The following is a 12,517-nucleotide window of genomic DNA, read 5'->3' as shown; positions in this document are numbered from 1 at the left end:
ATATATGTATATAATATATATATATATATATATATATATATATATATATATATATATATATATATATATATATTTGCTTATTTTTTCTTATTTTTCTTATATTTTACAATTTATTCTCTATAACTTATCAGGGTATAATAACCATATAAGGCTTTTTACTTCTAAATACTAAATTAATATAAAGCCTTTTTTTAGATTATGTGTACTTAAGTTGTTTATTGAGTATATTATATATAAGCATTACTTATTAGATATACTTCTATTTGACCATTAACTTGTGTAAAAAATATTTTTTTTTAATATCTAACTGTTTTTTTCTTCAGTCTGAATTTTGTATTTACGTTCATAACTCCAACGGTCCTTTTCGAAATGTACAGCGTTCCGTATTGGTTCATTATTGAACTTCATAGTATAACATCATAAATTTGAATCATTTGCTTGGTATGATTATAGTTTCAACACCGTTATGCTGTACGGTTGGATTACATCTCATGTCTTTTCAACTTGTTTATTTACATGTAATCATAGGTCAACTATGAATGTTGTATATGAATGTTATCTATTTTTATCGTCTGCCTTCTATTAATAAGACGCTGAGGAGATGCAGTATCCCATATTTTATAATATGCATGAATCAATCTGGATATTGCATCGAAATGATCATAGGTCATCATAATAAAATATTTACAATGGATCAGATTTTAGCTCTTATTTAAATCGATATAAATACAAAAACTCACTTGTGAGTATTTTGCTATGTTTGATAACAGATACAATATTTTTGCCAAATTTTGATATAAATCTATAAATACACACACACACACACACACACACACACACACACACACATATATATATATAAATGAAGAAATTGTAGTCAACAAGGAGTACAGTTGGATAATTATTTTTTTGATCACTACAATTGTTTCCACCCAACGTGGTTCCCCAGATGTGCAGGTATTTGATTATGTAACTGTTTGTTTACAAAATGAGATCCAGTTGCGTTTCCTTAGGTGATATTCAAGTTTAAACTGTTAGTTTAAAATTTTCAACTTCAAGGCCATCCCATCTGTCCATCTTGGTTTGAATTTTGTAGCAGTTGGTAGTTTCAAGTTGCTTGCTGTCAGAGTGTATTTGCTGGACTGCTATGAGTGGTAGTGAATGGCTGTTTTGGTACTGGCTGATCACTGACCTGTTCCTCATGGTTGGCTACACATGCAAATTTTATTAGCTGACCTTCAGTATTCATTGGTCAGATACATACACACACAGACTCACACATACCCTCCCACTCACAAACAAACCTATGTATATATGCCTATATAGACACACATACACTCACATATATATACACATACATTCACGTACACACACATATATAAATACATATATTCAGGCATCCATATATACATACATGTACATTTGTATACACATATACATACACCGATCAACTTATACATTTATTCACTTATATACACACCCTCTCACAAATGTTGGAATATATGCCCACATAGACATAGATAAGTGAGCAAATGTACCCATTTTGACTTGCACATACACAGTGAAGCATGTGCGTATATATACACTCATACCAACCTACCTATATATATATATATATATATATATATATATATATATATATATATATACTTACCTTAAGCTTTGTGTGCAGACTCTAAAACTATCACTCCTATATGGGTAAATATATAGTGAGAATTTACAAAAAAAAAAACAGAGTCGAAGACGGGTGTGTAAACAACAAACAGATGTATTAGTTTAACGCTCGGGAAGTGAGAAAGTCTTTTATGTTTTGAGCCTACACTCTTTGACAGAAAGGAACGCAGAAAAAAACGGAACGAAAATAGGAAAGGTTTAGTGGCTAGTGATCTATCATGGCAAATGCCGGACAGAGGGGTCACACAGGAGAGCTAGGAAGAAGGGGAGATAATAAAGCAGTGGTGATCCCAAAAACAAAGGTGTGTGTGCATATGTGAGAGCGTGTATGTGTGTGTGTGGAAGGGGGCTGGTGACCTTGATGTGTGTGTGTGCATGTGTAGGTGTGTGGATGATGGTGTAAGTGTTGGGAAGTGGTCATTGCTAGTGTGCGCGCTGGTGTGGGTGCTGGGAAGTGGTCAGTGCTAGTGTGTGCAGGGTGGTGTGATGTGTGGTGTGGTATGGTGGTGTGTAGTGTTGGGGTGTGGGGGAAGCAAGGGGCGGGATAGAATGGTGGGGTTGGAATGTGTATGGGTGGGGTAACGTGGGAGGGGGTGACGATGAAGGGAGAAGGTGGGTAGGAGTGAAGAGAGGAAGTAGGTATCAGAGCAAGAGAGGAGAGGTGGTTGGGAGGAAATAGGTGTGAGAGGAGAGAGGAGGAGGGTTAGATGAAGAGGGGAGGGGAGTTGAGCCCATGTAGCACAAAGGAGCGAGTCCATGTATGAATGTGTATGTATGTGTAAATATATATATATATATATATATATACATATTCACACATATATATATACACGTTCATACATGGACACTTGTATGTACATAATAAATTCGCACAAATATCTACATATATATACGTACACATGTACATTTCTCTACATACATACACATGTATACATATGCACATAAGCGTAGATACATTCATGCTGATAAGTATATATGCACACATATACACGTATGTTAATATATATGCACCCATAGTCTCCTACTCACAAACATATGCACGCACACATGCACTGGGAGCTTACCAAATTATTATTAGTTATTACTCATAGTAATATTATTTGACAGTGATGGGTCATGAGATTACGTAAACATACACTCTCTGAGTGGTTGGCGTTAGGAAGGGCATCCAGCTGTAGAAACTCTGCCAAATTAGATTGGAGCCTGGTGTTGCCATCCGGTTTCACCAGTCCTCAGTCAAATCATCCAACCCATGCTAGCATGGAAAGCGGACGTTAAACGATGATGATGATGATGATGATACACATTTATATAGAGACAGGGATACAGCCAGACAACCACATGTATATAAAGAGAGAGAGATGCACCGCTATGGACGGACACTTAGGTGGGGTGGAAAAGAGGGGAGAGGAGAAAAAACTCACTGAATTATTGTTATTGCACAGTGTCTAATCTTGAAAATGCATATCTGGTGCAGTGGGAACATCTTGGAATTTTCTCCACATGCTTGTTTACTAGGTTCTCATTACTTAGCAGGATGCACAATGCTTCCTCGAGACAAAGGTCACATGTGCCAGATATGTGTGCATTTTTTATTATTGACCATTCCATTTGGTATTTAATTTTTCCTTCCTTCAATCTCCATATTAGATTCGCTGTTGAAGTTGCATGTTGTCTCTTTATCTTTTGAAATGATAAGATATGGTTTCGGTACTGAACCTTAAATTAGTTTTCTAAGGCATTTATGTATGCGTATTTTTGTTGTGGTGCGGTGATTGTGCTTTTATATTTTATGTTGTTTTGGACACATTGGTTCATGAACGGCCATGAGGATTTCTTGTGGCAGGTGCAGTTTAATTGTACTATTAATATTTTTGTATTTATCTTTTGACTTTTTGTTTTTGCAGTGTTCTGTTTGATTGTTAGTGTCTGAAGTGTTCTTGGTGTTGTATTCTTTTTTGTTAATTCTTTTTTTGCGAAGTAATGAGAACTTGGCAAACAAGCATGTGGAGAAAATTCCAAGATGTTCCCACTATGCCAAATATGCATTTTCAAGATTAGACACTGTGAAATAATAATAATTCAGGGAGTTTTTTTCCCCTCCACTCTTTTCCACCCCACCTAAGTGTCTGTTCGTAGCAGTGCATCTCTCTCTCTTTATATACATATAGTTATCCAGCTATACCCCTCTCTCTATATAAACATGTATTTTTACGTAATCTCATGACACATCACTGTCAAATAATATTATGAGTAATAACTAATAATAATTCAGTAAGTTCCCACCACACATGTATGTGCACATATGTATGCGAGTAGGAGACTATATATTTATCAGCATAAATGTACCTATGCTTATGTACGTATGTATACACATGTGTATGTAACAGTGTTGCCAACTCAAAATCAGAATTTTATGCTAAATTTCAGTACAAAAAATGCTAAAGACTAATTATATCAAAAAGTTTAATTTTTATTTACTTTCTTTAATTATATTCATCATTGAGAAATAATTTCTTGAATTTCACTGATTTGATCACTTTCAGCTGCAGTGCCTAGGTCTTGACTTCTGTATACATTCAAGGTTCCTATCTTGTTATGTGTTTTGGAATATCAAAGTTTTTGCAACATTTGTCATATCTTTTCAGGCCTTATTTTATAGACATTATTGATCTAAGCATAGGAAGATGCATTTTGTTTTTCAATTTTGAACAACTGTTCAACTTCTGCATTTGAGTTTGGTAATGTCAATAGATTAATGGCAAAATTTGCAAAATCTCTAAAAGGATTTCCTCCAGTAGCATCTTTATATTCCAGGACTTCCAGCCAGAATGCCTCAGTATTAGACGTATTTGTCCAATTAACTAAATGAATGCTATTAAACTGAATTTCAAATGAAGCAATTTTTTCTTCATTAAAATGCATTGCTTCTGAGACAGGAAAAATTGGCTCTTTGAAATGCTGCGAAATATTCTCTACTGAAAAATATTTGATATTCCTCAGTATATTAATAATTCCTGGCAAACGGTACTTGAGCTCTTTATAAAGGCAGAGTAAAAATTGTTGTGCTCTTTTGCGAATATTATTTTCTTCGGTGGCTGTTACAGTCTTCTTGATAATCATTTCTGCTATCTTTCTCTCGAACCTGTAGCCTAAATTTGGTTTAGGATCCAGAAATTTTTCAATAGAAGTATCCAGATCAAGAGGATCAATTCTACATGTTGGCTACACTATCACATTAGCAACAGATTTGATCAAATTTGAAAGATCTTCAATCAATTTTGTTTTGTTGACAAGTGTTTGATTAAAACAGTTTATTCACTTCCTGAACATGTTTTAAAATTGGATGCAAAAATAAAAGATAAAGTCCATTCCTAGAATCACAAAACATTTCGTGTAATATTTGTGCTGTAAAGCATTTTTGTTTTGTAGTTGTAGTTTGGAAATGAGTTTGCAATTCAAACCATTGGCTTAAAATTCTATTTACCACTGGTTCTATTGACAGCCACCTAGTTGTACAAGAATTCACGATCTTCAAAGGCTCTTTATCATTGATAGCAAGGTAAAGTTGTTTGTAGGCACTTTGTCTTGTTGAAGAATGAGAGGACCATTTATAGGTTTCAGATACTAAAAATTCTAAATTTATGGGCAAGCATTCAGCACATGTGTGGGATACTGCCAACTGTAAAGAATGACATACACATCTAAATAGAAGTAACGATGGAACTTCTTTTAATTTCTGGAAAACACCATTGTTGACTCCTATCATTACTCTAGCATTGTCGGTTCCTATAGCCAGTAATTTTTTTATATCTAATTCATTTTTTTCTAATTCAATTTTTAAGGCATCTACAATGCCATCTGCATCACATGTTTCTAAAGATACCATACTGAGATATGTGTGTACCACTTTTTTGTGAGTGTCACTATAATATGTGATAACAATTCCTAACAACTTGTTTATCGATATATCATTGGATTCATCTAATAGCAGTCTAAATTTTCTATCTCCTATATCAGAAATCAAATCTCCATCAAAATATGGAGCTAGAACATTTCTCACAATATTTACGCATTTTGTACGATGCAACTTCACTTTGGACATAATATCACTATCAGACATATAATTCTTACATAACTCTATTAAGTGATCACAGCTATTAAATGATGAGTGACAACAAATAAACATTGCTAAATTTGTTTCGGGTATAGATGTCTTATCGTTTTCGGTTTTAATAAAATTGGTAAGAGGAATCATTTGCTGTGGAGTTGATGCCTTATGTTTCTTTGCTTCACAGTGGCTTACTAAAAGAGAATATTTTGCCAACATATTACATCTATAATATCTGCAATGTGCTATAGATTGATCACTAGGTATTTCACACATGTGATGTGTATGAGTGAAAACAGCTGTATACAGAAGTGCCAGTCACTGAAAGTGGATGGTACCTGTGGAAGAGGGTGACCCAGGAAAACATGGATGAAGTGCTGAGGACCAATCTTAGGATGTTGGGGCTCACAGAGGAAACAACAATGGACCAAGATGTTTGGCAATATGAGGTTCTAGAGAAGACCCAACCATGTCAGCAAAACTGAGTGCGTGAAGCATTGTGTCCCACCCACATGTAACAACAAACTTTTCACACACTCTACCCCAAGAAACTGAACTACATCTCCTCTTCTAAACTATGATTGTCTTCGAAACCTCTTTCCTGCCCTCATTGCATTGCTACCCCCGCCCTATTTTTCTACCCAGGTTTTTTCCAGTTACTGCAATCCCCACTCCCTACTTACACCTTCTTGGCAACACCTAACTGCGCTCTTTCTCTCTCATTGGTAACCATGTGTCTCCTCTATAGCTAGCCACCTGTTTCTGCTGCTGCTATCTCTTTGTCACACTCTAACCTTTCATCCACTGACACAAGTTCCCTGTCTCAAATGCCTCTGCCCCTCTCATAATTCCTTGTCTTGCGAGTTACTTGGTGACCTTACAGTGCTGGTGCCATGTAAAATGCATCTAGTCCACACTGTAAAGTGGTTAGCATTTGGAAGGGCATCCAGCTGTAAAAATCATACCAAAACTAACCTCACCTATGCTAGTGCCATATAAAAAGCACTAAAAAGCACTCTGCAAAGTGGTTGGTGTTAGGAAGGGCATTCAACTGTAAAAACCCTGCCAAAACAGACACAGTAACCTAGGGTAGTTTTTCTACCTGGCTAGCTCCTGTCAACCATCTTTCTCATGCATGCATGGAAGATGGATGTTAACTCTTTCACTCTGACTTTTGTACAATCAGTTTTTATTTTATTTTTTCGCATTTTCCACTTCTTTAAACCTTCATTGCCTACCATAATTAAAATTTTATTTTTTTTTATCACTACATATGGTTTTTGAATGTGGGACAAAAATGTCTCAATAGTTCTCTAACGAACAAATACTTGGGACTATCCTATCCTCGACAGTATTTTGCATGCATGTTAGCAAGTTCGGAAAATTACGGAAATAAAAATGAAATAAATCCTACAGTTTATTTCAAACACAAAATGAAGCTATAATTGCTTTCTCATATATTTATTATAAATTACAATTATTTTTTCAAATAACACTTATAAAATGATATATATATATATATAATGACCCCTTCCAAATAATACTCCTTTCTTTGTTCCTCAAAATACAACTAGTACATCTTCTACGACTCTTTTGTTTTACTTACATTCGAAATCAACTTTGAAGTCTTAGAAGGCCATCCAAAAGATCTCATTTTCTTTTGTGAAAAATTCGACCTTCTTGCCTTCATCAAATATTCAGCTTCATTTACCAAGAAATTTATAAACGGTGGTTTCGTATGATGAATTTCAGAGTGAATAACATAGCTGTTGTATACAGCTGTCATCAGAAACCTGAAGTCCACCATTTTCTACATTTTTGATCAGGTTCATACAATGTTGCCATTTGATCAGAGCGATTTACTCTACTCATATATTTGTTATAAAAGATAATTGCTTCTGGACAAATGAACTCTTTCTTTTTCCATCCTACTCCTTATGCTGTAACTCTGATTTGTGCCAGCCCAAGCCATTTTAAATGAAGAAAATTCACTTTACTATTAAAAAATTTTTTCTTAGGATACATATATCCCATTAGAAGTGAAGGGGTTAAATGATGTTGATGATGATACCATCAAGGCTTGTCGTTTAATGTACTTTCTCCTTTATTTTCCTTCAGAAAAACTTATATCACATGCATAGCTATTTTCTAATCATTTGGTTTTATTTTAGGATTCTGCAATGTGTTTTTGTTTATTAATAAGTTATTCCTGAATATTTGATTTCTTATCAATATGATTTTCAGACGAGATTTCTATAAAATACTTGGTGTTTCAAAATCAGCATCACTAAATGACATAAAGAAGGCTTATAGAAAGAAGGCTAAAGAGATGCATCCTGACAAGAATCCAGATAATCCCAAAGCTGCAGATCAATTTCAGGATTTGGGGGCTGCATATGAGGTATAATATTTAGTAATGTAACTTTAATCTAAAATGTTTATAATAATAAATAGAGTTAACCAAAATGAAAACTGGTCTGCATGATAATCAAAATGCTTCTGATTTTCTTTCCTTTATTCTTTTTCAAGTATATTTCTTTTGTATGTCTATTGTAACACAATTTAAGGAACAAAAATTTTAAGGTATAAACCACTAGTCAAAATTTAATTATCAGCTTTTATTTTGCCTGATGAAAAATGATATATTGAAAATTATAAAAATATACAAATTCTTCACAAATCCATACATTATTTTCTGAATAATATTTATCTACTTGTAGTTTATCTCATTAGACATTCCTGGTTTCATCCTTTATCTTACAATCCTTTCCATTACCTGTTTGTTTTGATAGGATTATTTCAGTGTCATAATTCTCATGTTTTCATTTTCTTTAATTGTATTTGATGATGATCATCATCATTTTATGTTCATGTTCCATGCTGGTATGGGTTGGATGAGTTGACAATTCCAAGGATAGCATCATGCTCCAATGTTTGCTTTGGCATATTTTCTACAACTGGATACCCTTGCTAATGCCAGCAACTTTACAGTGTTTTGGGTGCTTCTTTCATGCTACCAGCACTCATGAGATCATCATGCTGCTTGCAAGACTACAAGCCCTGAGAAAAGTGGGGAGTCAACTTAATGCTGGGGATTGAGGGGATACAGTATGATGGAGGAGCATAGTAGGTTCTTGTAGTAAAGCCGTATGGTTACACATATTTAGTTTAAGAGGGTGAGAATGATCAGTAGGAATTGTGAAGAGATAGATATTAGATATGAGGTGTCTTGGTGGCCTCCTCAAGGCCATGAGTGGGTAGAAGTTGATGGGTGTGAGGGAGTTGGAAACTTCTGTGGGGAGCAGCAGATGAAGGGATGGTAGGACAGCCTGCAACTGTAAATAAGTTGGGTAGGGTTGAAGAGTGATGACCAATGAATCATGAGTTGGTGAAGGATAGGGGGGTGAAGGAGGCAATGGGTGAAGGGAGAGTGGCAGGATAGTAATGTTGCAGTCAGCAGGAGGAGGACATGACAAGTTTAGGTCAGCTGCAGGAGTAGGAGAAGAGGTAGGCATTGGGCATGTGAGAGATAATTTTGGTTTGTGAGAGTGGATGTGCAAGTGAATCAATGTAACGTGAGTGGAAAGCAAAATATACACAGCACTTCCAGAACTCAGTTTTGCTGAGGTGGACAGGTCTTCTCAAGAACCTCATATCACCAGATGTCCCAGTCCTTTGTCATTTCCTCCATGAAGCTCAACATCTTGAGGTCTGCCCTTGCCACTTCAACCCTTGTCTTACTGGGTCTCTCTGTTCCACAAGCTTGATCTTCTTTAAGGGATTGGCACTTCTTTATTCAGCTGTCCTCATCCATATGCATCATATGACCAAACCATCATAGTTTTCTCTTTGGCATGCTACATCTGTTTCTTCTTATACCTAACTTTTCTTTTAACATATTTGCATTTTGTCATACATGTACACTGATATTGTACATTCATTGGCGCATACCAGTGCCATTCTTCTCTAATCCTCACATATCCCCTGCATTCAGTGCCCACAAATGCATGCACAACCATACAATGATAACTATTTCTATTTCAAATAAAGCTTCTGTTAATTATTTGGTACCTTATATTAAGAATTTTTATTTATTTGTTTAGAAAAAATTATACTTAAAATGAGGCTTGACTGTTTAATTCTATATTTTGTTCACAGATACTCTCAGATCCTGAGAAGAGAAAAATTTATGATCGTCGTGGTGAGGAAGGTTTAAAACAAGGGGATATGAGTGGTGATCCTTTCTCAAGGTATTTTTTAATTTATATATTTGTATATGAGAATTATAACTTGTGAATCTTTCAAAATTCAGTTCAACTTGAAACTGTTGCCTTAAGTTCCTGCAAAACCAAGTTTGTCATTTTGGCTTCAGTTCCTGGCTATATTACATTTTATAAATATTCTAATTCTCATTAAAACAGTATGGTGAACATAAAGACTTTCCATTATCTCTTAAAGCCTTTTCTGCCTGTACGAGCAACCAATATTAGTTCATTGTGACATGATCAATTTACATATAAATATTTTCGAGTGAGAAAATGTTATAACACTGAGAGAGTAAAAGAATCAAGGTTAAGCATCAGCAAAATACAAGTTAACTGAGTTTATGTTCTTTTACTGGTTTCAGTCATTAGATTGTATTATTACTAGGGCAGTTACAATTTCCTTTATACAAATAGTTCAGTGGAGAACATATAAAGAAAAAGAGGCTGGTGTCTAGTTACCTCACAATCGTTGTTAAATACAATTAAAATAGAAGACATAAAATTAACCAGGTAGACTTATTAAGGATCTTTGGACTATACTAATCTGCCATGTCAGTCAGTCTGTAAAATTCTGAAAGTTACTAAGTATAGAAGATCTGAATGCTCAATATTCAAATTCTAGTTAGATTTTAAAGTAGTTTATACCAGCTAACTGATATTTTGATTCATTTCATCATTATCTGTGTTTCAACCCTAATTAGCTAAACTGAATGGTGGGAAGAGTGCTATATAATGCAGCAACATTTATCATTATATATTGTAGTCTTTCATAAATGTATTTTTCTTTTCCTTCCTTGATTTTCTTTCTATAATCTTTATTACAGTTTTTTTGGAAATTTTCATTTTGGCAAAGATCCTACACCTGATGTAGTCCGTGGTGGAGATGTCATTATGGATTTAGAAGTCTCTTTAGAAGAACTTTATTCAGGCAATTTTGTAGAGGTAATTTTCAAACTTTGTTAGTTATTTTTACACTTGACTAAAATTTATAAAATATTTGATAAAACAAAATTAGAGGAGATGTCATGTTGCATCAGCATAAATAAAATTTAAATGTAGAATTATATTTAATATGTATAACATTTTTCAGTAAATATGTTTAACCCTTTAACATAAAAAAAATTTCTGTCAAAATGTTATGCATATTCATTCACATTAATTTGAATTAGTTATGCATTAATTACCTTTTAGCTTTGAGATTTCAATGACATGGTTGTTTATTTTTAGAGTAATATTGTAAGATAAGTGTGAGAGGCCAGATCTGGCTGGTTTGAAAATACTATAGGTAAATCATTTTGGCTGGATATGACTGCTTTAAATCTTATGAGTATTAAATATGATTCCACCTTCAGAAAAATGAAATTGCGATTAGTATTTAATCATCATCATCATCATCATCGTTTAACGTCCGCTTTCCATGCTAGCATGGGTTGGACGATTTGACTGAGGACTGGTGAAACCGGATGGCAACACCAGGCTCCAGTCTGATTTGGCAGAGTTTCTACAGCTGGATGCCCTTCCTAACGCCAACCACTCAGAGAGTGTAGTGGGTGCTTTTACGTGTCACCCGCACGAAAACGGCCACGCTCGAAATGGTGTCTTTTATGTGCCACCCGCACAAGCCAGTCCAGGGGCACTGGCAACGATCTCGCTCGAAAATCCTACAGGAGCCAGTCAGGCGGTACTGGCAACGGCCACGCTCAAAATGGTGCATCTCATGTGCCACCCGCACAAGAACCAGTCCAGGGGCACTGGCAACGATCTTACTTGGCTTGCCGGGTCTTCTCACGCACAGCCCATTTCCAAAGGTCTCGGTCCGTAGTCATCGCCTCGGTGAGGCCCAATGTACGAAGGTCTTGCCTCACCACCTCAGCCCAGGTCTTCCTGGGCCTACCTCTTCCACGGGTTCCCTCAACTGTTAGGGTGTGGCACTTTTTCACGCAGCTATCCTCCTCCATTCTCACCACATGTCCATACCAGCGCAATCGTCTCTCTTGCACGCCACAACTGATGCTTCTAATGTTCAGCTTTTCTCTCAAGATACTTACACTCTGACGGGTATTCACATTGACATTACACATCCAACGGAGCATACTGGCTTCATTCCTTGCGAGCTTACGTATGTCCTCAGCAGTTACAGCCCATGTTTCACTGCCATGTAGCATGGTTGTTCGTACGCATGCGTCATACAGTCTGCCTTTTACTCTGAGTGAGAGTCCCTTTGTCGCCAGCAGGGGTAAGAGCTCTCTAAACTTTGCCCAGGCTATTCTTATTCTAGCAGCTACACTTTCAGCGCACCCACCCCCACTACTAACTTGGTCGCCCAGATAGCGGAAGCTATCGACTACCTCTAGTTTTTCACCCTGGAATGAGATAGAAGTTGTTTCCTGTTTGTTTGCAGTCTTTATTGCACCTGAACATCTGCCACAAACAAAAACTAACTTGCTAGTTAACCTGCCTTTGATGT

General features: G+C 35.7%; 1 protein-coding gene across 2 annotated transcripts in view; it reads left to right on the top strand.

Moving 5' to 3' along the window:
- The window catches only part of LOC106875108 (dnaJ homolog subfamily B member 11), a 119,504-nt gene that overhangs the window by 60,034 nt on the left and 46,953 nt on the right, over positions 1-12,517 (top strand). For both annotated transcript variants that reach the window (XM_052978389.2, XM_089347106.1), the window contains exons 2-4: positions 8,030-8,186; positions 9,944-10,035; positions 10,875-10,992. In XM_052978389.2, coding sequence (XP_052834349.1) covers positions 8,030-8,186; positions 9,944-10,035; positions 10,875-10,992 — 367 coding nt within the window. The remainder of the gene's footprint in view (positions 1-8,029; positions 8,187-9,943; positions 10,036-10,874; positions 10,993-12,517) is intronic.

This window comes from Octopus bimaculoides, chromosome 2, assembly GCF_046866305.1.
Source record: "Octopus bimaculoides isolate indiv1 chromosome 2, ASM4686630v1, whole genome shotgun sequence".
Lineage (NCBI taxonomy): Eukaryota > Metazoa > Mollusca > Cephalopoda > Octopoda > Octopodidae > Octopus > Octopus bimaculoides.
Note: the sequence above shows the minus strand (reverse complement) of the source record. Positions and strands in the feature narration are given on the sequence as shown.